General features: G+C 40.1%; 3 protein-coding genes across 3 annotated transcripts; 1 reads left to right on the top strand and 2 right to left on the bottom strand.

Annotated features, from left to right (window-relative positions):
* Positions 1 to 16: 16 nt before the first annotated feature.
* Positions 17 to 4,998, bottom strand: LOC103411764 (monodehydroascorbate reductase, chloroplastic/mitochondrial). Its single transcript, XM_070811594.1, has 16 exons — positions 4,204 to 4,998; positions 4,003 to 4,102; positions 3,818 to 3,895; positions 3,656 to 3,727; positions 3,430 to 3,548; positions 3,232 to 3,316; positions 2,439 to 2,528; positions 2,192 to 2,293; positions 1,994 to 2,083; positions 1,721 to 1,801; positions 1,316 to 1,387; positions 1,143 to 1,237; positions 930 to 1,018; positions 757 to 819; positions 607 to 647; positions 17 to 418 (listed from the first exon to the last, which is right to left on the bottom strand). Exons 1-16 carry the CDS (start codon positions 4,359 to 4,361, stop codon positions 305 to 307), a joined length of 1,449 nt encoding a protein of 482 aa, XP_070667695.1. The 5' UTR covers positions 4,362 to 4,998; the 3' UTR covers positions 17 to 304.
* Positions 4,999 to 7,106: 2,108 nt separating this feature from the next.
* LOC139191198 (uncharacterized mitochondrial protein AtMg00810-like) lies at positions 7,107 to 7,636 on the bottom strand. Its single transcript, XM_070811770.1, has 2 exons — positions 7,300 to 7,636; positions 7,107 to 7,147 (listed from the first exon to the last, which is right to left on the bottom strand). Exons 1-2 carry the CDS (start codon positions 7,634 to 7,636, stop codon positions 7,107 to 7,109), a joined length of 378 nt encoding a protein of 125 aa, XP_070667871.1.
* Positions 7,637 to 25,185: 17,549 nt separating this feature from the next.
* On the top strand, positions 25,186 to 26,058 carry LOC139191197 (uncharacterized). Its single transcript, XM_070811769.1, has 2 exons — positions 25,186 to 25,611; positions 25,726 to 26,058. The coding sequence occupies exons 1-2, from the start codon at positions 25,186 to 25,188 to the stop codon at positions 26,056 to 26,058; spliced, it is 759 nt and encodes a 252-aa protein (XP_070667870.1).
* Positions 26,059 to 27,970: the final 1,912 nt, after the last annotated feature.

Raw genomic sequence — 27,970 nt, 5'->3', positions numbered from 1 at the left:
AATAGAAACGTTTACATGAGTAGTTCGATCAAGCTACATAACTTGCAGCAAACAACTGTTGATAAAGAACACTGACTGACAAGTAGCCCCATAACAATGGAAAACTACACCTCTCTCTATCTGTGTTCTTCCGATATGCATCGCTGCACCAACTACCGTAAATTTCACCAAAGTTAAATGAAGCTTGAGGCCATGGAAGAAGCTTTTATTCCCTACTGAAACATCAGCATGTATAGATGTGAAACTCCGCGTTATGATTGACATAAATAAGCTGCAATCTTCTTCACTAAACCGCAACTTCAACCTATAACAACGACTGAACAATGTCCAGTGCCTCCTCAACCGAAGATGCATTCTGAAGCTTGGCTTTATCGACAATAGGCTGGCTCCTTGCAAGTTTCGGAAGGAGTTGAAATTCCTATACAACACAACATGAGATGTTACGAGTCTTAGGACAATGCTGGCAAAATACATCACATCAAAATATAAACTTTAAAATTTCTCCTTTTGGACAACTAAACCATAAACCTTGATAGTCAGTTGAATCTGTTTCCTATTTTCATAAACCTTGGGGAAGGCCAAGAAGTAAAACAAAACAAAAGGTACCTCGGGACTTCCGCTCTCAAGAAGAACACCTTTCAATTTGCCTGAAGCGCAACAAGAATAAACTTACCATGTCAGCTGTAATTAAATACACCAATACATATGCAGAGAATGACAGAGGGAATATGTGCGTGTATGAAACAGAATCTTTACCAGAATCTATCCAGAAAGTAGCAATCTTAGGATTAAAATTCCCAATTTCAATAGTCTCTCCAACTGTTCAATAAAATGATAACAGTGTGAACTACGAGAAGGGACTAACTGAGATGTAGCAAAAAATAAACTCAAAAATTATAGATTAAAAATGCAATGTTAGAGATTCGTACCGTTGTCCCCAAAAAATTGCCACCATATTTTCCTGGGGCTTCCTTCATATTCAAACACCCTCGAGTAAAAAGATGGGAGGTAATCATATCTGGATTTGTTCAGATATAAAAATCATCAATAAGGAAGTGTCAACACAAACGAATCAGGAAAAGCGAAATTCATCTACTACTCTATCTAGAGAATAAGATACACATGTGGAGAGTCTAACTTACGTGTCAGTTTGTGCACTCACTAAAGCCTTAACGCAATGCTGTGCAGATCGACGAGCATGATCTACATGTTCAACTCGTGCTATACGGTTATACATCTGCTCATTGCAAAACATATTTTTCTTTCAGAATTTTGATTACGAAAGAATTTTCTGCTTGATTTAACAAAAACATACCTTCAATGGAAATGCTGCAACATCTCCAACTGCGAAGATTCCAGGTATCCTCGTCCGGAAAAGACCATCAACCTTGGTTTAAAGTACAAAGATATAAGTAATACAAAATAGCAAATGCACATTCAATTTGAATTAAACCTGGCAATCATATTTTGACTATATTGTTGTTCCAAGATAAATTGCTAAATGCAGGATTTCTTTTATCCTGATCAAAATTCAGCTTATCGGGACATTAAAATGTAAAACATGCCACCCATATATGGTCATGAGTCCATCCATTGTCTAAGATGGTTATTGCAATTGATAAAAAGCAAATAATTTGTCCATGATTTTCATAATACATATGCTCAAAAAACAAAATGCAAAGTGTCAGTTGCGAGTCTTGTGACAGCATAAGAATTGCACCTGTATACCACCAACACTGGAATCCAAACCGACACTTTCAAAAGGACCAACAGCAGGTTTTGCTCCAATACCAATAACTACCTGAAAAAAATGAAAGAATTAGAAGCAAAACTATTCCAATTTCATGAACTTCCTCATATACTTTATTTTATTAGTTTTAATCAACATGAAAATCATTGAAAAACTTCAATAGTTATCCAAGATGTAAGGCGCAAGGTGACACAATAATAAAAAAGCCAGATATCAAAAGATGTGTGGGAATGGAAAACTCACTGTGTCCGCTTCTATAGTAGTTCCATCTTCAAGCTTAACATAATTTACACGTCCATCAGCACCAGCTTCTAAATTTTTAATTGAGGCACCCTGGTCCATCATAAAATGAGCTTTAAAGGCCAGGCTGAATGGCAATTACTACACAGAGGATAGGTGCCAAATTTACAAAAGTGGGGGGGGGGGGGGAGGAGAAAGTACCTTTACGAATTTAACACCATTCTCTTGGTAGAATTCCTCATATCTCTGGGCAAGCGAAGCAGTAAACAATCTTTGCAACAGATGGTTTTCTGGAAATATGATCTTCATAAAAGGGAAAAAAAATAAGAGAAGGAAAATCGAAAATGTAGGTCAAGACTTTACATACTTGAAATTTATATTACTTCATCTGATTTTGTTACTTCAACCCAACAAACATAAAAAGCACCAAGTTAAATTTAACACATACCGTTGTATCAAGTTTCCAACCAATAGCAGCTGCAGCAACCTCCATACCAATATAACCACCACCAACAACAACCACCTTCCGTGTTTTCTCCTGGGAAAGAAGATGAGAAATTTTACTGAAACGAACAAGCCATATGATTCCAAACAACAAAGCAAGCCTCAATAAAACATAGTTCAAATTCCAAACAACAAAGCAAACCTTGATAAAACATAGTTCAAGAATAGAGCAAGTGATCAGATAACAATTAACAAAAGAAAATTGCTGAACAATTAAACTTTGTAAAACTAGTTACAAGGTTTGCACTTAATTTGTGTAGGGCGTCTCCTTTATAAATGAATAAATTGCAGGGAACAACAATCTTCACACTCCTAAAGCAGATGGAACGCCAAAACACGCAGGCTTTAAAGTCATACAAGTAGTAAGGAAACACCCCAACTCTACAAGATAGGAACAAAAGCAAACTAGTCAGCCTTATTTGAATAAAGTACGTTCAAAGCGCCAAACGAAACTCAACAAGGGCTGTTCAACTAAGCTTCAAATAGCATACGGTTGTGAAAGTTATGTGGGACTTCACCCTAATCTCAGGTAATGTTCATAACGTTGTGTCAAAATTTAATGAGCTGGATGCATTTCAATAATCTCAGGTAATGTTCATAACGTTGTGTCAAAAATTAATGAGCTGGATGCATTTCAATATTTATATAGCCATTTCAGTTATTAATTGTAACATGGAAAGAAACAATCATAATAATTAGTATGACAAACAGAAAAAACAAGTTAATATCAAATTTACCAATGATGATACTAGTGCATCAGCATCTGCAACATCCCGAATATAATGAACACCAGGTAGGTTTCCTCCAATTTTCTCAGGAAATCTGAATACATAACAGGCAAGGAAGCAGATATGCTTCAGTTTAGATTCGTACAATCTAGTAGCACTTACAATACATCTAACTAATCAGAAATTTACGAAGTTGATTGAAATAACCTTGAGGCTGTACATCCTGTAGCAATTATAAGTGATCCAAACTTGAGCAGTTTGCCTGAATTTGTAGTCAGTGTCTGCTTTTCAATATCAACATTTGTAACGGGATCTTCATAGAACATCTGAACAGAATTGCGGAAAAGCAACATCTTAGAATTACAGTTGCAAATATGCGTAAAAATGAACTTTTTAGCAGTTTCAGGAGTCGCGAAAAAGTTATAAAATTTACCTCTATCCCTTTTTCTTTATACCAGTCAGGTGTTTGCCTATCACCACCGGATCCAACACAAGTATGAAACCCCTACAATAATAAGGTTTCAAATTCTAAACTCCAAAACATATTCGTAAATATATTCAAAATTCATAAACTCAAGGTGTGATTGCAGCTTACAGGCAATCGTGCTGGCTTCTTATCCGAAGGGAACAAATAGCCTTTCGTCAAAGCAGGACGCTCATAAGGCGCAACGGCCTGTTCACAGAACCCACCAAAACTTAACTTCAATTTCACATTCTAACAACAAAAATCAAACAAAATTTACAAAAGAAAAAGTAAAGGAAAATTTTTATTTGATTTACCTCTTTCGACACGATTGCGAGGCGTCCATCGGCCATTCCGTGTTCGACGAAAGTCCTAGCTGCATAGCCAGCCGCATTGCCGCCACCAACAATCACAAACCTGCAAACACACACATTCCAGAGAACCCAAAACTAAAAATTCAAATATTGATGCAAAATCCAAATTTAAAGCTGAAAATATTGAATTTTTGAACGACTGACTCTCGGTTTTCGTTGGTGAAATCTGAGGACGAAACAACGTAGCTTCGGCGGAAGGTCCTGAATCCGATTGGAGAAGAACGGCGATCAGCTGGGTGTTGCTGCGGAAGCCGGAGAGCAGCAGAGTGCTTGAAGCACACGGAATTGGCCAGGTTCGCCATTCGCCTGCGAACTGTAGCTTGCGAGACAAGAAAGAGAAACGGAATTAGAGAAAATTAGGGTTTATGCAACGAGGATCAAGATTGAAGAAGGCGAAGGGGAAATCGGAGTGAGAGTGGGAGTTGAATTTGTGGAGCTCGGACCTGAAGACATTGGGAGCTGAGAGTGGGGATTGACTTTTCTAATATTATCTTAGATAAATAAATAAATTAAATTACTGGTTTGCGGTGGCTCTTGACTCTTGAGGAAGTCGAAAGGTCAGTGAGGGAGGAGGATGGCGGTGAATGTGCTGGGCGTTTGCCATTGGAAGCTGTTTGCAAATGTCTGGGAAGGGGTGTTGTTATTGGGCCTAACCCATTTAGTATAGTTTTAGCCCATTTACATATTTCGGGTTGTAGTTTGCACCGGGAGCACCTGTGCAGACGGTTGTTACCACCACCGTGGTGGAGGCCAACTACACCGCCGCCACCGAGCGGATTACTTCGTTGCCTTTTGGCCATACTAGTCTGCCTTCTCATGTGCTGCCGCCGGTGGTCTCTATTTCTATCAACTCCGATGATTCACCACCCTATCTGAATGGTTGCGATGACATAGACAAAGGTATGAGTTTCTCGCTCCTGCAGTTAGAAGCCAAGTTGCAGGTTATACGCCTCTGTAAGCAGTTGTTCTCTAATGGCAAGAAAAGTGGATGTGAAAATTTTGACTATGTGTAAACCACTTTTTTACTGCATTGTTACATCTGATTTGATGAGGAGCTACTTTGATGCTTTCGGTGTTGATCTACATGCGACATTCGTCCATTTTTGCAGTATTATACGTGAATTTCAGCATGTATGGGCAGTGGCGAATCTAGGAAATAATATTAAGGGGGTTAATAAGAGTAGCGCACAGAGCGTGCAATTTTTTTTATACAAAAAATAGCATGCATATCGCAATTTCATCGAGTCTTGTTAGGCCTGAAGTCATTTGAAAATGCATACTACAGACATGTTAATGTATGCAAGGGGCAGCACCCAAGGTATTCATGGACATTCATCGGGTTTTGGTAGGCCTGAAGTCGGTTGGAGGGCAAGTATGAAGCCAACTCTAATCTTCAAAAAGGCAACACTCAAGGTATCCATGAACATTCACCGAAATTCGGAGGGTCAGCACTTAAGATATCTATGGACGTTCATCGAAGTTCGGAGGGTCAGCTGACCCCCCTTGCCCCTTAATGGATCCGCTAGTGTGTATGGGATCCGGGAGATGCATCGGGTAAAGCTATAAAGTTGATGCTTTATTTCCGGTGTGAGGAGAAGCTTATGGATCATGGACTGGGCAGGCGAATGGGTAAGAAATAGTCTTGCTTTTGTCCAAGGCAGTATTATGGTGGCTGGCATCATGTAGCTATGCTATTACTAGTCTCTTGGCTGGATGGTTCAGTCCAGTTGATGTTTGGCAAAATAGAGACATTCCTATACGAGACTGAGCGGTATGAAGTGAACTCTCTCAAGCATCTTGTTCTATTACTGTTGCTTCAGGTTATTCGGTTACGTTACCACCTCAGTTTTAGTGTGAACTTGACAAGATCATACTACCTGGTATAATTGAGTACGTAACCAATAAAAACCTTGTGGAAAAATCAGAGAAAATGTTAGCAGCTGCTCCGTTTGTTCGATTTTGCCATTATGAAGCCCTTCAACTGATTTTAAGAGCTCCAAAAACTTTCAAGTTTGTGACAGACTTGTGGATGGTGGTGCTTATGTCTGCAATGACTCATATGCTTAAAGGGAAGGTTTTCTTCTGGCAGCTGGGTTATACATTGAGAGACCAGGAAGATGGGCAACGAGGATCTGAGCCTAGCGCTATGAAGAGAAGATCTGAGGAGTTTTCCTTTTTGATTTATAGTTTTCACAGTGGGAGGTCAATCATAAACAGGAATAAGTGTCTTGCCACGGTAAATAGCTACCGCATCCAGATTAAGGCTACATTTGACTTGACGGCTGCAGTATGGAACCTAGAGGCGATACTGTTAGAGTAAGGAAATAAATCAGTACACTATGAGCTTTGACTGCACAGATTCACAAGGAATTTAGAAGAATTCCAGTACAAAGATGGAAGATGATGACGTGAGAGAGAAGAGAGGAGAGAAGCAACAAAGAATGTGACTCTGATTCTTTCATTCACACACACACATTCACCATGACATCCGCTAGAGAGAGAGAATGAAAATATTTACCCCCAAATTCTAATGGTTATACACTTTTGACAGTATTCAAAATACAACAAGGACAATCTCAACCCTCCATCTTACACCCTATGAGATGTAGACACTTGACAACTTGCTTACTTAAGACCTATGAGACTCGAATAAGAAAGATACAACCAAATCAACATTTAGCTAATTATTCTAGCAATATGAGATAGAACTACCACTGCCATATTAGATCACAATTTACACATAACAGCCCCCTTTAAATTGTGAACTGACTTCACTCCAAGAAGTTCTATGAGATAGGTGAATAGCTCATTTGCTAATGCCTTTGTAAAGATATCAGCAACTCACTCCTTTGTAGGATAGTGAACCAAATAGATCACTCCTTGCTGCAATGAAGTGGTACCTTCTGTTTATATGCTTGGTTTTTTTTTTTTTTTATGAAAGATAGGATTCTTAGTGATAACTATGACTAAAGTATTGTCATAGTTCATTGTGTTGCAACATATTGCACTTCACCAAAGTCCTTCAGAACAAACCTTAGCCAAGTAGCCTATGCTGTTGCCTTAGATGCACTAATATACTCTGCTTCAGCTGTGGATAAAGCAACACATTGTTGTTTAATTGAAGTGCAAGAGAAAACTCCATTGCCAAAGGTAAAAGCATACCCAGATGTGCTTTTCATGTCTTCTTTTGAACCATTCCAATCACTATCACACATAATCCTATCAAAATTGCTCCTTTACCTTTCTTGTACTCCAAGCCAAAATCAAGAGTCCCTTGAACATATCTTAGAACTCTCTTTGCTGTCCCATAATGCTTGTTAGTAGGACAGTGCATGAACCTTGCTAACAAACATGCAACATACATTATGTTAGGTCTAGTTGATGCGAGATACAACAAATTGTGTACAATTTTTCTATACTGAGGTTCATCTGCATCTCCACTTTCATATTCTTTCCTAAGTTTATCACTTGGTACCAGTGGAGTGCTCACAAGTTTACAATCCTGGAGTCCAAATTTCTTTAACAAAGATGAGGCATACTTTCTCTGGTGTATGAAAATGCATTCTTCAGTTTGCATTACTCCCATACCAAGGAAATGAAGTAAAAGTCCCAGATCGATCATCTTATATCTATGCATCATATTAGCTTTGAATTCATCCATTAACCCTTGACAACTTCCAGTGTATATTATATCATCAACATAAATTGATACTATAATCATCCTTGAGTCTCCTCTACACTTAGTATACAGTGTTGCCTCACTAGTGGTCCTTTTGAAACCATACAGTGCAAAGTATGAATTTATCTCTCCATACTAGGCCCTAGGTCCCTGCTTTAAACCATACAAGGCTTTGTGTAATTTGTAAAGCTTATCCTCCTCTCATTTCACAATGAACCCATTTGGCTGATCTACATACACATCTTCTTCTAGCACACCATTTAAGAAGGCTGATTTCACATCTAGTTGAAATAGCTTCCATTTGTTCTTTGCAGCTAGTGCAATCAGAGTCCTTGTTGTGTTTAACCTTGCAACAGGTGCAAAGGTTTCATTATAATCTACCCTAGGCTTTTGTGCATAACCTTTTGCAACAAGCTTGACTTTGTTCTTTTGAATTGAGCCATCTAAATTCAACTTCATTTTATACACCCATTTCACCCCAATCATAGGCTTATTAGATGGTCTTCTTGCCAGTTTCCAAGTTTGATTCTTCTAAATCATACCAATTTCATATTCCATTGCCTTCTTCCATGCTTCATCTTGTGCAGCTTCATTATAGCACTCTGGTTCAATGATACACACATGACATCTCTCATAAATCTCACTCAAGTTTCTATATCTCAATGTAGTATCATCAAATTGAGGTGTAGAAATTGAACTGCTTGATTCACCAGAAATAGTAGTTGGAGAGCCATCAATTTGAATTTGAGAACCTCCAGATAGAACCTGTTCCATGAAGTATGGATCTTCATTAACTTCATTCTAGATATTCATTTGCAGAAAAGGGAATGCACACTTCCTTGACTTTATGTTTCTCCCAGTCCCATTTGCCATTCTCTTCAAAATCACATCCTTTAAGAGCATCACCTTCTGTGTTTCAGGATTAACCACTCTATACCTTTTCTCACAAGTGCCATATCCAATGAAGATACCAATGACACTAGTTTCTTCAAGTTTATTTCTCAGATTTCCTCGAATAAGAGAATAACACACTGAGCCAAACATTCTCAAGTGTTTAATTCCAGGTTTTCTTCCACTGAACTTCTCAAAGGGTATAATATTTTCCAATGCTTTTGTGGGGCATCTGTTTAGTAAATACACAAATGTGTTCACTGCTTCACCCCATATATTATATGGAAGACCTTTATCATGCAGCATGTATTTAGCCATCTCCACTATAGTTTTGTTTTTCGTTTGTACAACTCCATTCTGTTGCGGAGAATATACAACAGTGAGTTGCCTCTCCAACCCCAAAGATTCACAGAACTTTTCAAACTCACTTAAAGTGAACTCTCCTCCCCTATCTGTTCTCAATTTCTTCACATAATAGCCACTTTGGAGTTCTACCATAGCTTTAAATTTCTTGAACACATGGAAGACTTCTGACTTGTGTCTCAAGAAATAGATCCAGCACATCCTCGAGTAGTCATCAATGAATGTGATGAAGTACCTATTTCCACTCACTATTGGTGTTTGCATAGGGCCACACACATCTGAGTGTATTAGCTCCAATGGCATCTTTGCTATCCAAGTTGATTCTTTTGGAAAAGATTCCATGTGATTCTTCCCCAATGCACATCCTTACACACCTTTACCGTCATGCATCACAAGTAATCCAAGAACTATATCATGTTCCTGCAATTACTTCAGACTCCTATAATTCAGGTGTCGAAACCTTTTATGCCACATTGTAGCTCACTAATGCACATTAGCCTTTAATACCCATTGATTATTGGATTTGAACACAAGTGGAAAGCACTTGTTCCCCTTTTGCTTCACACTAACCACTAAGTTTGTTAGTGTTCTGTAATAAAAAATTTCCCCCTTATAGTCATTAAACACCAGAAAATACCTATGTTCTGTCATCTGTCCGACGCTGAGTAAATTCTCTGCAAGTCTAGGTACTAGCATGACTTCTCTTATATACCTCTTTCCCTTCTTAGTGTCAATAACAAAAGTTCCTATGCCTTTCACATCAACTAGAACCCCTGTGCCAACTTGCACTTTTGCTTTTATACTTTTGTCAATGTCCACAAGTAGATCCTCTTTGGAGGTCATATGATTGCTACATCCACTGTCTATATACCAAATGTCACTCATAGCTTTCATTTCAGTTGTTTGTTTAACCAATAAAAGGTTTCTAGGTTCCTCCACTTTGTTTGCAAAATTCCCTTGCTGAACATTCTTATTGAGATTGCAGACTCTGGCAATATGGCCAAGTTTGCCACACTTATGAAATTTGATCTTCCCTTTCAACCAACACTCTCCATAGTGTAGCTTATCATAGTATTTGCAAGCACCATCAATGTTGCTAGTTTCATTTCTTACACCTGGAGTGGACTTGTTATTCCATTGTTTCCATTTGGATTTGTTATTTCACTGTTTCCCTTTGGACTTGAAGTTCTTCTGAAATTTTGTTCCACCAGCATTGGTATTTTGATTACCAAATTTACCATTCTTAGATGAGATATTCAGACTTGCAAATGCACGCTTAGTACTACTTTCTCCATGTCTAGCTAGCTTCACTTCATACCCTTTCAATATAGCAACCACATCTTGAGCATCAATCACTTCAATATCTTTAGTATTCTCTATAACAGAAGCTATACTATCATATGTTTTAGGTAAACTGATAAACAACTTTTGCACAATTCTCTGATTACTAAGATCTTCTCCATAACTTTTCATTTGGTTTATCAAATCAAACAACCTAGCCAAATATGCAGTTAGAGATTCACCTTTACTCATATGAGTATACTCAAAATCACGACAAAGACCCTATAATTTCATAGATCGTACTTGTTTGTCTTCTACGAACTCTTGCTTCAGAATATCCCATGGGGCTTTTCCAGTTTCTAGAGTTGCAATGCATGGAAAAATTTGATTTGATACGGCTCCTTGAATGATTCCAAGAGCCCTTGCATCTTTGACCAAATTTTCACGATACAACTTCATCTCCTCCTCTGTATCTCTTCCTCCCCTTTGCTGGAGAAGAAAAACCAGTCTTAACAATACTCCATAACTCGTGAGATTGGAAAATTATTTTCATTCAAATTTGCCAGAAATCAAAGTTCTATCCGTTGAATATCGGAGCTCGAAGCTCCCCTCCACCAGACCCAACCATGTTAGACTAAGATCGCACCTCTCGCTTTCCATGATTTTTCTGCAATGAGATGTTGTGAGAATGAACACTCACAAAATCAAAGACCAGAGTTTTCAAACTGAACCTGGCTTTGAGGCCATGTTAGAGTAAATAAATCAGTACACTGTGAGCTATGACTATATAGATTCACAAGGAATTTAGAAGAATTCTAGTACAAAGATGGAAGATGATGATGTGAGAGAGAAGAGAGAGGAGAGAAGCAACAGAGAATGTGACTCTGATTCTTTCATTCACACACATTCACCATGACATCCACTAGAGAGAGAGTAGGAATATTACCCCCATATTCTAACGGTTCTTTTGGCAATATTCAAAATACAACAAGGACAATCTCAGCCCTCCATCTTACACCTTATGAGATGTAGACACTTGGCTATGAGACTCAAATAAGAAGGATACAACCAAATCAACATTTAGCTAATTATTCTAGCAATATGAGCTAGAACTACCACTACCATATCAGATCACAATTTACACTCTAACAGATACGTTTAGGTGAACAGGTTGTTAACCTCACTCACACAAATAAATTAACACATATTGTTTCAATGGTTACCGATTTCATTGCATCAATTTGCAAATGCGAGTCTGTTGTCATACTCATGGAAGCACTTGACAACACACTTTCAAAGAATGTTGGTTTTGGGGGAATGAGTTTGCATCTAGTATACGTGGTTGTGAAAAATATGGGCAATGTTGAGAAAATGTTGAGCTAGGAGGATAAAGAAGATCACACAAACCATTGAAAACAACAACCACAAATAGCCTAGTCAATTGGCATTGCTCACTAAGGTGGATTTAGTTGTTCCTTCTGTCCATGACTTATCTTTTACAAAAGAAGATTGGTACCAAGCCATAGTCTCCTCACTCCCAGTGCTTGCAGGTGAGGAAATTGAGTGGAAGGCTGCACTCCATGGTACTATTAATGATTGTATTGGTATTATTCTTCTGGCTTGAGCTATGGAATTATTGGCTATCGTTTCATTGAGTTTTGGAGTGAATTGAACTAGTCAAATATGTTGGTACCATTTTTGTTTTCTACAAGAATTTGGCAATAGACAAACAAATTGGAAACATCGGGGGCGGGGTGGCTGCCTCAGTTATTCTCAGTTACCCTTAAGGCTTGAGGTGTTGAAAGTATGCCCATAAAGCCACTCATTTGATGTAATGGCTTTTGGAATACTTATTGTATTAAACTATTATATGTTTAATGAAGGGCAAAGCTTATTGTTAATCACTATTTATTGTATCATGTGTTTAAGCAATAAGGGAATCCAAGGAAAGTATTTAATCTAAGAGATAAGTGATCTAAGTAAGTTAGATTAACGAGACATTTCTCTTATGTTCATTCCTAAAACGTTCCTAGCCATAGGATTGCCAATTGAGCATTGACAATCCGCTAAGGTTAGTATGTGTTATGTCAACTCAAGTGTGAGTATGACTAGTCTCAAGTCATTTAGTGTTGGACACTAAGACAAACACGTAGGTGCTTGAAAGGGTAATCGAGTACACTGAACAACGATCAAAAGAGAGTTCAAACATACATGTCATTTAAGAACTCATTAGTTGCAATATGCAAAGTAGTCTTTTGACCTAAGGCATCATAGATGTCTAATGGTTAGGTCCTTGATCTTTGATCATGTCAAAGGCATTCCATCGAGAGTGTCCGCGGCATTGTTGGGGTCAAGATATCTAGTCATGTAGGCATATGAATGCACAACAAGAGATCTCTAACCTTCCATGATGGAGGGAGAATACTCCAAGATATGATTTGGGAGTCTTTGGCCAAAACATATGAATATGACTTAGGAAGTTTGTTCCAAATCATATTCAATTGAATCATATAAAGAAGTATTACATTGGATAGTAGACATGAAACAAACTATCACTCAAACAATGTGATTAAGAGTATTGTATTAGAGAAGGACCATATTGCATTTTAATTGTAACTGGATAGGTTCTCCAACCACTTCTACTTAGCTTGGGTATCCATGACATACTGCTAGGTGTCACTCATGGTTTGTGGAAGCCCTGAAGATTAGCAAACACTAATCTTCAACAAAAGGAGAATTAAAATGTTGTTTCAATTCACAATCGATCATTAAGAGTAACAATCGCCCACTGCCTCGCTAATTGGAACCTAATGGATCGTACACCGAGTAAGGATGAAAGTGAAGAAATATAAATGAGATGGATAAACGATTAAATGGTTTAATTGAGAATGGTCAAGATTAATTAATTAGTTAATTAATTTTACGAAAGGTTCGTATTGGGCTTTTAAGTTGGTTTTGGGTTTTCAGGGCCCAAAAGTGTTTTGGTCCACAAGGCCTATTATGTTTAAGTTGTATGACAACTAAAACAAAATGGGCAATTAGCCCAATAACAAAGACAAGGCCGGCCATAAGGGTGAGTGGATGCAAACTTGAATTAATTACAAGTTTGCCACTCACATGTGATGTAGTATAAAGTCAACTTTATAGCTTTTTCTCATTAGGGTTTTCTTGAGGCAAAGAAGAGAAACACTTTCTCTCTTTGTCTCTAAAAGGAGGCCGGCCACTTAGGGAAGAATTAGCTAGCAATCTTTTCTTCTCTAAGTCATCCATTTCATCTTCACACCTCATCCTTGGTGTGGAGACTTAGAGACACCAAATCTTTGGTGTTCTTGGAGATCCTTTCCTCACATCCTCAAGGAGCAAAGGAGCATCAAAAGGAAGAAAAACACAAGGAAGATCCAAGGAACTAGGAGGTGACTTGAAGGCCCTCCACTTGGGTAAATCCCTTGTGTAAACAAGGATGAGCTTCAAGGGTAATGAATCTCTAAATCCTTCCTTCTTTTTAATATTGTTAAAGAGTCTTGTGGTTCACCATTCCCTAGGCTTTGAAAGTCATGGGTTTTAGAATTGTTTTTGAATGCATGCCTACTTTAATGTGTTAATAGTTTGCTTATGTGTTCAAATATTCTCACATGTTCTTAGCTAGGACAAAATTTTTCCTTCAAGTGGTATCAAGAGCCTAGGTCTAGTTTATGGTGAATCCTTTTGGGTTTTGTGTTTTTCATGGTTTGTGATTTAAATGTTGTAAATGGTACAAGCTTTGTTCTTGCTTTTGAATATAAATTTTGCTTGAAAATTTAGCATCTCAAATGTTGTAGATGTAGTTCATTTAAGCATGAATATTGGAACTAAAATTTGGTGCCATGTATGTTGGGAAATTCGGCCAAATTCAAAGGGTGGATTTTTGGGTTCATGTTTGTCTTGTTAAAACAAAAACAACTTTTAGGAACATCCAATATAAGCAAAAACAACTTTCTCAATATAAACAAGCAAGCTATCACTCAACCATTGATCTCCCATTTTATTGTGAAGTAAACTTTGTAGAATTATCAGAGAGAAGGGCCAAAGGCCCACTTCCACCAACACCGATACTGTCCCCAATTTGGTAATTACCAGTTGCACAATCGGTCAGGTGTGGGGTTTATCACAAAAGGTCTCGGTGTTAGTTAGAGTAGGGTAATCCTATTTAAATTGGTTTTTTCCTTTCCGTATGACCGATGTGGGATTCAACACGCCCTCGCACGTGAGACATTTTGTGGGTCACATGTGGAGATCCACACATCGGCAACCACGTGGAGCCAAGGAGACTCACCCTACACGCAGGGCCAAAGGACCCACCATCATTGCGCTGGGCCAAGATGACCCACCCATCACGTGGCAGTACAGTGCGGGCCCGTTCGCTGGCTCTGATACCAAGTTGAAAATAAAGGGTTTAAGGTAAACTTAGAATTCTCTACAATCTCACAATTCTTGAATAACAACATCCATAATTATTCTTCTCCATAAGGAGGCATTTATAAGATTACAAAGGAGCAATACTAGAAAATAAATCAAAACAAACCTTTGTCAACAAGACAAGGAAACCTAACCAAATCAAATCATATCAAACCTAATTAAATCATATAAAATCACTAATTAAATCATATCCCTAAAATACGTTCCCTTTTTATTTTCGAACACCCCCCCCAAACTAATGGTGTGAAATTATGAGTTTGCCAAGAAGGAAATCTTCATTGATACGTTGAAACTGACGCCAATTTTTTGAAAGCTTAGCAAATCGCAATTTGTAAGAACTAACGCCTATTTTCCAATGTCCAGCTAGAACTAGCACCAATATTTTCGAAAGCCCAACTAGAACAAACACCTCTTTTCAAAAGCCCAACTAACAAATCATAATTATTGGAACTAATGCCTCTTTTCGGAAGCTCAATAAATAAATTTGTTGGAACTAACGCCTCTTTTTTCAAAGTCCAATTGAAACAAACGCTAATCTTCTTCGAAAGCCCAACTGAAACTAACGCCTTTTTTCGGAAGCCCCAATCACCAAATCCTTTTTTTCCTTCAATTTTTTGTTTCATCCTTCTTATTTTTCTTTTTCTTCCTCAAACTCATATCTAACTAAATTAAAAAAAAAAAAAAAAACAAAACCCAAAAGCCTTCATGATAGGAAACGTATCCTACCTTGACAAAACTTTTTTTCTTCTTCTAATCTCTTGTTGGTAACACCAAAACCAATGTAATAAGATTATACACTACGTGTGTTGTTAAATCTTAACTAAGTTGCTCAACTTGCTTCGTTGGTGGGTGGATCTTAGTGGTAAGACACTAAAGAGGTTTGGGAAAGAAACTTGGAATGAAATATTTTTTTTTTGAACAAACGATATTATCTATCCTAAAAAGGAGAGGTGGGTTTAGCCTCACAATTGGAATGAAGAGTTTTGAGTTGAAGAGGTGAATTAGGTTGAAATTAAATTAAAAAGGGAATAACTGGCGCCTTCTATTAGGTCGAGGAGATGATAATCAATCAATCATGTCCGTTCATTGTATATCGTGCGTTTATAAATCATTTAAAATTTAAAATTTAAAATTAAATATAAATAGTATCTAACGAAAACTGACTACATGATATACAATGAACGAATGCGATTGATTGATCCCTCGGATCCCCACAAAGAGGATCCGGAGAGGATCATTTTCCGTTGAAAACAAATGCATGTAGCTTTTTAAATGGAAAAGCTGACTATTTCCTTTTTTTTTAAAAATACTATAGACGAAAATGTCGTTTCGTCTTAGGTTTGAAAAAAATAAGAAAAAGTCATGTCATTTTATTCATTGCGTTGCCGATCTTGCCGATCTTGCCTAGGCTGGCAGCCATCAATTCCGTCTCGCCTTACCTTGGTTTGGGTGGGCAAAAATCAAGTCTAGGTGGGCAGCTGCCAACCCTTGTGCTGGTATCAAAATTTGGATGGAGTCTGGATTAGGTTCAACATGTATTTGCCATGAGTATTACTTTTGGTTTCAGTGTCACAAGATGATTCGAGAGAGAGAGAGAGAGAGAGAGAGAGAGAGAGAGAGAGAGAGAGAGAGAGAGAGAGAGAGAGAGAGAGAATAGGTGCACCACTGTTGGAGCCTGCCAACATTTGCCACGAGTATTACTTTTGGTTTCAATGTCATGAGATGATTTGAGACAAAGAGAGAGAGAGAGAGAGAGAATAGGTGCACCACTGTTGGAGGCTGCCAACATACAGTGAGTGTGAAAATTGCGAGTACATCTAAGCATTTTTAGTTGTTTAGGCATGAGTGTGGTTTAAGATGTGTTCAAAGTTCAAATAAAAAACATCAGACTTCTTAACCAAATGATTGTGCATTGAGTGGAACGCTAGTTTGGTTAAGTTTTTTTATGTTCCTCGAGCCAAAGAGGACTTAAAATTCAGTGTGACTTTGTCCATGCTTGCCTAAAAAGTAAATGAAAGTGACATAGAAACTAAAATGAGAAACAGGATGTAATCATTCCATGATGGAATCAATATTACAAATGTTCACAAAAGCAAAATCTAGGACAACTGGCCGAGCTATATAACTTGAAATATAAATTGACAAGAAATGTAAAGAAAGCGGTAAAATTCTCCCCAAATTTAGACCATGGAGGGAAAGATAAAGCTAGAGGAGTCCACCGAAATCAATGGTGTCAGATTGGACTTAGTACAAAACATGCACCCTCAGAGAGGAAATTTGGGTGGTTCAAATTGTACATTACATTAACCTACTTATACCACGAGGGGTGGCAAAATTGTAAATTTTTTTGATATCAAGGATCATAAGTAGTGTTTTCTTCGAAAGAAGGCTTTGAGATTGTAGCTGAAGAGGTAAGAGAGTTGTGCTCAAGAGTAATTGTGTTTGTGCTAAAAGGTAGTTGGGTTGATTGAAGAATCACTCAAAGTTTTATTTAATTGTAGAGAGTGAATTTGAGAAGGTCCTGAGCTTGAAGGACTGTGCTCTATTTATAGGCACAAAAGAAGAAGCAACCTCGATCATATTGCTGAGCTAACGGGTCGGTCGGTCATTTGGCGTTATAGTGACTGTGGAGCAAAAAATAATCAAGAAAATTATGGAGGTGACACGTGTACTTTTGGGTTAAAAGGACAAAATTACCCTCGAGGCACACTGAGATTCCCATGAGCATGCAATGGACAATAACGGCTCAATCAAGGAAGAGTCAAAGGTGATCAAAATGGTATGTATTCAAATCATTCTCATCACTCCTCATCAAATCCCCACTCAAAAGGTAACTCCCAATTTTCCTATTCAATTTAGGATTAATTGTCAAGTTGATTGCAAGGTTTTCACATAATATGTTGCAATTATACTCACAATTTGACCATATGTGGCCGGCCCCTATTCTCCAAATAGGGCTAGTCACTCCCCTATAAATAGTCATGTTTTCCAACTAAAAAGCTAAGCCATTCTCCACCCACAAATTCTTAAACACTTTCTCTTTCAAATTCTAACTTTGGCATTGAAGATTCTTCGGCCAAAGCCCCCCTATTCATCATGGGCGCATGAGGCTTTTGGCCTTAATCTTCGGTGTTATTATTTTGCAGGTGCATTTTCATCAAAGGAGAAGACGGGGGAAATTTGCATCCACAAATTGGTGCTTTCAATGAGAGTCTTGATTCACACGCTTGAAGAAGACTCTCACATTCAAAGTTTCTCATTTCTCGTTCATTTGCAGATTTTTCATACGTTCTTATTCCTGGAATTTTTTTATAAAGTTCTTTGAATAAACGTAAAAGAAAAGTATAATGATAAGAAATTCAGAAACTATAATGAACCGAACTTCCTCTTTTCAAGAATTCGGACCATGACGATCCACGAGGCTCAACGCCACGATGAGTAGAGCGGCACCATCATGGCAGCCACCATGGATGCAACCACGATAGCAGCCCTTGGCGAGCCCACTACCCACGGTGAACCAGTCACCTTGGAGCAGTAGACCTAGGCCTGTGCCATAAGGTAGCCAGCCTAGTGCAAAGCATCCCACATTCAACAGGCCCATGGTGCTGTAATAGCAGCTGAGGCCTAAACAGCTGCAGTAATTAAAGTAGCCCAACACTTTCGGGCCCAAGGCCAGTGTGAGCTTAAGACCCACAAGCCTAAGCTGCGTCGAGGGGAACCCAACGCCCATGCGCTTCAGTGGCCCGACTCGCTCCAACGATCTAACCTCGAGGTTTGAACTAGTCCAAGATTGGTTTAATCGTCCTAACTTCAGATTTTTGGGTCGACGATTGAATCAGGTGTATTTTCACCCCATTTCTCCACAGATTTGACATATCCTAACTTAAATTTCACACCCGTAGTCTATTACACTTCCATTACTCAAGGAGACGCATATCGTCTAAGCTCTTCCAATCCAAATGGTGAACAACACTTGTCTTGACAAGCATCCTTATGCAGCAGACGACCTTGGTGAATCAGCTCTTGTAGCGTATCGAGATGTAGCATGCCCCAGACGAGGTGTCTTGAAGTAGGACAAGGGCAGACAACGAACCTCTTCAGCAGCGTTCTGGTAAGTAGCCACTCGAGCAGTCATGAACCGAGCTTTCTGGCAGTGTACACTCCCGAATAGGCCTCCAAGTTAGTATATACTCTTATCTTAATGCACGGAGGAGTGTGCACTCTCGGTTAGGCCAACGGATGAGCATACATTCACAGTTTCGGCCACACTCCGATAATCAACATGAACAACCTTCCAAACAAAGTGTTCATTTGCGGCTAGGCCCGCAAGGAGCAACCTCCACCTTACATCGAAATAGGCAGCACGATGGATGGAGATAAGCAGTCACTTAATCTGACTCAAGTTTAACCGGCAGTCTGCGAGAAATTCACTCGTCTGTCAGGAATGTACCACATGCATCATAGCTGCGGCATAGATGAGTCGAAAACATGAAAGAGTAGCCTAGGCCAGCAGGTCACGATCGGGGGTAGCCAAGAGCTCCACTACCCCAACAAAGGTAAATTCAGGAAGAAGTAGAGAGACTCTTGACCGAGCGATTGCACGACTTCCAACGTAACGAGGACATTGACGAGGCATTACGATGGGACATGACCAACATAAGCAAGTCACCTTTAACAGACAAGATAGAGTAGGCAGAGCTTCTATGCAAGTTTAGCATGCCACATTTCTTATCATTCAAAGGAGATGGTGACTCGGAGAGACACTTGAAGCATTACTGAAGCACAATGGTCCTTTATCGGAATAACGACGCATAATGGTTCTTTATTGGAACAACGATGCTTTCATGTGCAAAATATTCACCACCATTTTACAAGGTGAGGCACAGGATTGGTTCCATATCCTGCTGCCACAATCCATCTGGAGTTTCGATGAGTTTTCTTTGGTTTTCACCAATGAGTATTCATCCTACCGCTTGATCAAGAAGAAGTTTAACCATTTGTTTAACGTCAAGAAAAACCCGAAGGAGCCGCTTCGCAACTATATGAAGAGGTTCAAAGCCTAACTCCATCAAAGATAGTCTGATGTGATGACTCTATAGCTAGTGCAGCCTTCCAAAAAGGACTCCCAGCAAACCACCCACTGTTTGGAGAATTGATCATGAAAGAAGATTTAACTCTGGTAGACGCTTTTGCTCTGGTAGATAAGTATGCACTTTAGGACAAGGCTCGATGAGCGGACAAAGCACCCGAGTAGCCTCGAAGAGAATTGGTAGTAGCTCAAAAGAAAGAGGAAGGGAATCAGTACAATAACAAAAGCAGGCAGGAGGCTAAGTGTAGGGACTGATCCACGACTAAAGAAGGCCCGATGCACAAGAATTACTCTAAGTTCTCGATCCTTAACCACCAAATCCTTTGCGACATCAAGAACGAAACATGGTTCAAGCTGCCAAAACAATAAAAGGGAGATACCTCCAAGTTAGACCATACCAAGTAGTGCGAATTCCATCAAGATACCGGTCACACAACCGACGACTGCTACACTTGGAGGAACGACCTAGAGAAGTTGGTGAAAGAAGGCAAGGTCGACAGATACTTAGACAAGCCAGCTGTGCATCCTAGGAGAAACGTAGACCGATGAAGAGTCGCCAACCAAGACAATTCGGATCAATGGTAACTTTGCCGAATCCGAGCACTTGGAGGCCACCAACAACTCAAAGAAAAGGAAGATCCAGCAGGCTTTACTAGTCTTACAGGTCCAGGTAGTTAATGTCCAACCTGGGCTTTACCGAGCAGGATGCCGAAGGTGTCGATTTCCCATATGATGATGCACTAGTGGTATCTGTCCAACTAGCCCATGCTATAGTTGACAAAATGATGGTTGATAGCTAAAGTGCGGTCAATCTATTTCAGCTCTCAGTAATTCAGAATATGGGCCTAGAAAGCACAATCATACGCCGAGCGAAGCTACTCACTTGATTCAACGGACACATCTCAACTGCCATCGACAACATTACACTTGACGTGAGAACACCACCAGTTGTCTCAAAGTAGATGTTCACGATAGTAAGCGACCCCTATAATGAGATTCTAGGACGACCTTGGCTGATAAAGTTGGACGCAGTAACCTTCGTCAAGTATAAAAAAAAATCTGATTTCGCATCTCGGGATGAGAAATCAAAGAAATCAAGTTTGACCAGGCCACATCTCGATGATGCACTGTGCATGTATTGAAGGAGTAAAAAAAGAAGACGTTTACCCTCGTAAAGGTTACTGAGGTCCAAAGGGAGGACGAAGCTACCAAATAACAATTACAGCAGATGGAAAAAAAAAAAAGATGGTGTCTAAATCAACGCACCAGCATACTAGATGTGATGGAAGCCCGAAGATGACGAAGACTGCTAGAATCGGCTAACGTCTGAGCCTGAAAGAAAATGAGGAACTCATGACTTTCTTTCGGGAAAATCATGACATCTTTGCACGGTCACCTTTCGACATGCCCAACTTCGACCCCGAGATAGCTTGCTACAAGCTGCACGTCAATCCCGCTGCCAAACCAATGATCCAAAAGAGAAGACATTTCGCACCCGAACGAGTGGCAATCATTGAAGCGAAAATTGATAAGCTATTAGAGGCTGGATTCATAGAAGAAGTAGCACACTCAGCATGGCTTGCCAACGTCATGCTAGTAATGAAGAAAGAGAAGAATAAATGTAGGGTTTGCGTAGACTACACCGACCTTAACAAAGCATGCCCGAATGATCCTTATCTAGTTTCTCAAATCGATCTACTGGTAGATTTAACTTTTGGGAACCAGATGCTCAATTTCTTGGACACATACTTCGACTGCAACCAAATAGCAATGCACAAGCCCAATAAGGAGAAAACCGCGTTCTTGATCATGCTAGGCACCTATTGCTATAAGGTCATGCCTTTTGGCCTCAAGAATGCGAAAGCCATATACCAAAGAATGCGAAAGCCATTTACCAAAGACTGGTAAACATGATGTTTAAGAAGCAAATTGGAGTAACCATGGTGGTCTACGTCGATGACATCATGGTGAAAGGCAAACAGTTATCAGACCACATTGGCAACTTGGCAAAAAGTTTCGATATCCTTAGAAGTACAAGATGAAGCTCAATCCTGCCAAATGCACATTTTGAGTATCTTTAGGAAAATTCTTAGGGTTCCTAGTAACCCAATGAGGAATTGAAGCATATCCAAGCAAATTTGAGTAATCCTAGGGATGAAATCTCCAACTACCTTGAAGGAGATCCAAAGCTTGACCAGACGAGTAGCCGCTCTCAACCGCTTACTTTCACGGTCCACCAATTGATACAAACCTTATTTCAAAGCAATCAAGAGGGCACATCGAGACAAATGGGATGATGAATGCGAAAGAACTTTCTTCTAGGACTTGAAGAAGTATCTCACACCACCTCCCTTACTATTCAAGCCAGAAGCAACATAGGACTTATACATTTACTTGGCAGTTTCAAAAGTAGCAGTGAGCTTTGCCTTCATATGATTAGAGCTAGGGCCTAACTGCTTGTATTCTACACTTCTAAAACTTTTCTCGATGCAGAAACTAGTTACCTGAAAATCAAGAAATTAATTTTGGAGCCAGTTATTGCGACTCAGAAGCTTAAACCATATTTTCAAACCCATACAGTCATTGTAATGACTCAGTATCCTCTATGATCAATCCTACATGGTCCAGATGCTTCTCAACGAGTAATGAAGTGGGCGTTGGAACTTGGCCAATACAGCTTAGTTTATCGACCCCGCAGGGCGATAAAGGCCCAAGCCTTGGTAGACTTCATAGTTGAATTCACTCGTAGCATAGACGACGCAACAGAGCGACTCATCGACACTCCGGAGGCAATCGAGCATGCTTTAGCCATACCTGCTTCACCCAATGGAGACTTCTGACATTTGCATATTGACAACACATCTAACTACAAAGGCTCAGGAGCAGGCGTGGTCCTTGTCATCCCAGACGGTTTGATGCTCGAGCAAGCAATCACTTTAGGTTTCAAAGATCCAACAATGAAGCGGAGTACGAAGCCCTACTAGTAGGCCTCCGAATGGCAAAAGACTTGGAGGTGAAAAAGCTTATAATTCATACTGATTCCTAACTAATCACCAGCCAGACTATTGGGGAGTTCATAGCAAAACATCCGAAGATAGCACAATACCTAGAGAAGGTACAAAAGCAATGAAAGCAACTTGAGGCGTTTTAGACTTACACCCTTACTTAAGTTCCGCGGGCATACAATGCCCACGCAGAAGCGCTAGCCGACTTAGGCTCCGCCCTCGACCATCAACTCAAACTCTCTATTCCAGTAGAGTATCTTGACAAGCAAACATAGAGGCAAAGCTAGCAGTCGAGCTGTCACAAGTTAGTATAACTCCAAACTGGCAAGATTATATTATAAACTACCTGGTCAATGGCATACTCCCCATGGAAAGATTGGAGTCCAGAAAGCTCCAAATAAAGGCAGCACACTACTGTGGAGCCAAAAATAATTGAAAAAAATATGAAGGCAACACGTGGATTCTATGGTAAAAAGGACAAAATTACCTTTAAGGAACACCGAAATTCCTACGCGTGAGCAGTGGACAATCATCCCTCAATCAAGTAAAAAGTGCCCAAAATAGGTATTTATTTATAACCTATTTCATCCATCCTCATCAAATCTTCTCCACAAGGCAACCCTCAAATCTTTTATTTTTTATTATATTAATTAGCTAATTAATTGATTTATTATTCCATTAATTTACTAATTAAACACAAATCATGAACTTCACCCACAAAACCATCCAAGTGGCTGGTCCATCTCCACCTAAAGGGACCGGCGACACCCTTATATAAACACCTTTATTCTATCCAAAACTTAATTCTAGTTCTCTTTGTAAATTCTCTAAATTCTCCAAACACTTTTCCCTCAAAATTCTAACTTTGGCATCAGAGGTTCTTCGGCTAAAGCCCCCCCATTCACCGTGGGTGCATGAGGTTCTTGGCCTTAACCTAAGGCGTTTGTTGTGTTTTGTAGGTGCAATTTTGTCCAAGAACAAGGAGGAGGAAATTTGCATCCATAAATTGGTGCTTTCATTGAGAGTTGAGTCACACGCTTGTAGAAGATTCTCGTATCTAAGGTTTCTTGTTTCTTTGTCTATTTGTAGATTTTTTTATTGTTCTTATTCTAGGAATTTTTATTTCTAAAATTCCTTATATAAAACATAAAAGAAAATTACAATGGGAAGAGATTCGGAAACCTCGACGAACGAAAATTCTAACGTTCAAGGATTAGGACCGCGGCGATCTACAAGGCTCAACATAGCAGTAAGTGAAGTGGCACCCCTACGAGGCATCACCGTGGCAGCCACCCAAGGCAAGGTTCATGGTGCCACAACCACGGCTCGAGCCATGCCACTTCAACTTTCAAGGGCCCAAGCCCTAGGTGAGCCAGCCTGTGCCATCCAATCGCAAGGCGAGCCTAATGCGTTGCCAAGCTAAGCACAAGCCTTGCACCCGTGTGCACCACACGCTGAGTAGCCCACTTCCATGGCCCAGCCTACTCCCGTGGTTTCCCAAGTAGCCAAAGTCGACCCAAGGTTAGTCCAACCATCCTGGCTTCAAATTTTAGGATCTTTGATCGAGCCGGGGACATTTTCACCATATTTCTCTGTGGATTTGATATTTCCCAACTTAACTCTCACACTCGGAGTCTACCACCCTTCCATTGCTTAAAGAGATGCATTCCTTCCAAGCTCTTCCAATTTGAATGGCGAACAACACTTATCTCGGCAAGTCATGTAGTTGACGAGTACTTTTGCAGTGCACCAAGATCCAGCGTGCCCCAGACAAGGTGTTCTGAAGTAGGACAAAGGCAGACGAAGAACCTCTCCAGCAGTGTCTTGGCAAGCAGCCACGCGACCAGCCACTAACCAAGTGTTCGGGTAGTGTACATTCCTGATTGGGCCTCCGAGATAATGTATACTCTCCTCTTAACATGCAAAGGAGCATGCACTCTCGACTAGGCCCACATACGAGCATACACTCACGGTTGGGACCACACTTCGATAACCAACATGAGCAGCCTTCTAGGTAAAGCATCCATTTACAGCTAGACCCGTAATGAGTATCATTCATATTACATTAGAGTAGGCAGCTCGATGGACGGAGATAAGCAATCACTTAATTCGGCTCAAGTTCAACCAGCAACCTGCGAAGAAATCCTTCGCCTACTAGGAACTTACCTCATGCATCGTAGCCGCGACATAGATGAGTTGATCACGTAGAAGAGCAGCCTAAACCAGCAGGTTAAGACCGATGACAGCTAAAAGCTCCGCTACCCCAACAAAGAAAAAATCAGGAAGAGGTAGAGAGGCTCATTAATGAGTGTTTGTGTGATTTCCAATGTAACGAAGTCGCTGATGAAGCATTACGATGAGACATGACCAACATGAGCAGGTCACCCTTCACAGATGAGATCGAGCAGGCAGAGCCTCCACATAAGTTTAGCATGCCACATTTCACGTTTTTCAAAGGAGATGGAGATCCAAAGAGGCATATTAAGGATTATCGAAGCACGATGGTCCTTTATCGGAACAACGACGCTCTCATGTACATGATATTCGCCACCACTTTACAAGGCGAAGCTCAAGATTGGTTCTACACCTTGCCACCACGATCAATCCGAAGTTTTGCTGATATTTCCTTGGTTTTCACCAAAGAATACTCATCCTACCACTCGATCAAGAAAAAGTTCGACTACTTATTCAACGTGAAGAAGAACCCAAATGAGTCGCTTTGTGACTACGTGAAGAGGTTTAAAGCAGAGAAGGAGAAGATACTCAGATGTGACGACTTAATAGCAAGTGTAGCTTTAAAAAAAGAACTCCCATCAGACCACCCACTATTTAGAGAATTGTTCATGAAAGAATATCTAACCCTAGCAGATTTTTTTGCTCTGGCAGAAAAGCATGCACTTTAGGACGAGGTTCGACGAGTAGATAAGGGGCCTGAGCTACCTCGAAAAGAATCGGCAGTGGTTCAAAAGAATGAGGATGGGAAGCAGTCCAACAAAAGTAGGCAGGAAACTAAGGGTAGGGACCGACCCACGACCAAAGAAGGCTCGACGACCAAGAACTACTATAAGTTCTCAATTTTGATCCACCAAATCCTTTGCAACATCAAGAAAGAACCATGGTTCAAGTCGCCAAAACAATCAAAGAGAGATACTTCCAAGTTGGATCACACCGCTGAGCATTCCACCGAGGTCCCGGTCACACAACTGACAACTGCTATACTTGGTAGAACTACCTAGAGAAGCTTATGAAAAAAAAGGTCGACAGATACTTGGATAAGCCAGCTGCGTAGCCTAGAAAGAACACAGACGACTACGAAAAGCCATTAACCAAGATGATTCGAATCAATGGCATCTTCGCCGAGTCCAAGCATTTGGGGGCCACTAACAACTCCAAAAAGAGGAAGATCCAGCAGATTATTCTAGTCTCACAAGTCCAAGCAGTCGACATCCAACCTGGACCCATTAATGGCTTCCCTGAGTAGGATGCAGAAGGCGTCGATTTTCCACATGATGACACACTAGTAGTATCTGTCCAACTAGCCCATGCTGTAGTCGACAAAATGATAGTCGATAATGGAAGTGCAGTCAATTTACTTCAACTCACAGTCATTCAAAAGATAGGCCTGGAAGGCACAATCATACGTCAAGCAGAGTTACTCACCGAATTCAACGGGCACACCTCGACTGCCATCGACCACATTACACTTGACTTGAAAACACCACAGTTTTCTTAAAGTAGACGTTCACGATCGTAAGCAACCCATCTTCCTACAATGGGATTCTTGGAATACCTTATTTGATCAAGCTCGATTCTGTCACTCACGTCAAGTATCGAAAGATCTGATTCCTCATCCTGGGAGGAGGAGTTGGAGAGATCAAGTCTGATTAGGCCATATCTTGATGATGCACTGTGCAAGTATTGAAGGAGTCAAGAATAGACCTTTACCCCTGTAGAGGCTACTGAGGTCCAAAGGGACGAAGAAGCTACCAAATAGCAATTACAGCAAGCAGATCAAGAAGATTGCACCCAAGCAAGTAAGATAGGATGGAAACCCAAAGAAGACGTCGAAGACATCATTCTTGATCCCTAGCAGTCGGAAAAGACGGCTAGAATCGACTCACGTCTAAGCCCAGATGAAAAGGAAGAACTCATAACTTTCCTTAGGGAAAACTGAGACATCTTTGCATGGTCACCTTTCGCCATGCCCGACATCGATCCTGAGATAGCTTACCACAACATGTTGATCCCGCTGTTAAACTGGTGATCTAAAAGAGAAGACATTTCGCACCCGAATGAGTAGGGATCATCAAGACAGAAATTGACAAGCTACTAGAGGCCGGATTCATAGAAGAAGTAGCACACTTAGCATGGCTTGCCAACGTCGCGCTAGTCGTGAAAAAAAGAGAATGACAAATGCAGGGTTTGTGTAAACTACACTGACTTCAACAAAGCATGCCCAAAAGATATTTATCTGTTTCCCTTGATTGATCTTTTGGTAGATTTAACTTTCGGGAACTAGTTGCTCAGCTTCTTGGACGCCTACTCCAACTACAACCAAATAGCCATGTACGAGCCTTACAAGGAGAAAACCGTGTTCGTGATCGAGCGAGGCACCTACTGTTACAAGGTCATGCCTTTTGGCCTTAAGAACGCGGGTGCCATTTACCAAAGGTTAGTAAACATGATGTTCATGAAGAAAATTGGGGTAACCATGGCGGTCTATGTCAACGACATCATGGTAAAGGGTAAACAACGGTCAGACCATAGCCACAACCTAGTGGAAACTTTCAACATCCTTACAAAGTACAAGATGAAGCTCAACCTTACCAAATGCACATTCAAAGTATCTTCAGGCAGATTCTTAGGGTACCTAGTAATGCAATGAGGAATCAAAGCACATCTCAAGCAAATCCGAGTGATCATTGAAATGAAATCTCCCATTACCTTGAAGGAGATCTAAAGCTTAACTGGATGAGCAGCTGCCCTCAACTGCTTTCTTTCATAGTCCACCGATCGATGTAAGCCATTTTCCAAGACCTGAAGAAGTATCTCACATCACCTGCCTTACTATCCAAGCCGGAAGTAGTGGAGGACTTATACATCTACTTGGTAGTCTCAGAAGTAGCAGTAAGCTTTGCCCTTATACGA

Source organism: Malus domestica, chromosome 14 (assembly GCF_042453785.1).
Source record: "Malus domestica chromosome 14, GDT2T_hap1".
Classification (NCBI taxonomy): Eukaryota; Viridiplantae; Streptophyta; class Magnoliopsida; order Rosales; family Rosaceae; genus Malus; species Malus domestica.
Note: the sequence above shows the minus strand (reverse complement) of the source record. Positions and strands in the feature narration are given on the sequence as shown.

Coding starts and splice junctions, on each gene's coding strand:
- LOC103411764 (XM_070811594.1), bottom strand. CDS start 4,361: ATGGCGAACCTGGCCAATTCCGTGTGCTTCAAGCACTCTGCTGCTCTC. Junction 2,529..3,231: donor ATGCACTAGTATCATCATTG/GTAAATTTGATA, acceptor CTTCTTTCCCAG/GAGAAAACACGGAAGGTGGT. Junction 1,388..1,720: donor CCAGTGTTGGTGGTATACAG/GTGCAATTCTTA, acceptor CTTTAAACCAAG/GTTGATGGTCTTTTCCGGAC.
- LOC139191198 (XM_070811770.1), bottom strand. CDS start 7,636: ATGCAAACTGAAGAATGCATTTTCATACACCAGAGAAAGTATGCCTCA. Junction 7,148..7,299: donor TGGCTTGGAGTACAAGAAAG/GTAAAGGAGCAA, acceptor CTTTATCCACAG/CTGAAGCAGAGTATATTAGT.
- LOC139191197 (XM_070811769.1), top strand. CDS start 25,186: ATGACCAACATGAGCAGGTCACCCTTCACAGATGAGATCGAGCAGGCA. Junction 25,612..25,725: donor GTGACGACTTAATAGCAAGT/GTAGCTTTAAAA, acceptor CATGCACTTTAG/GACGAGGTTCGACGAGTAGA.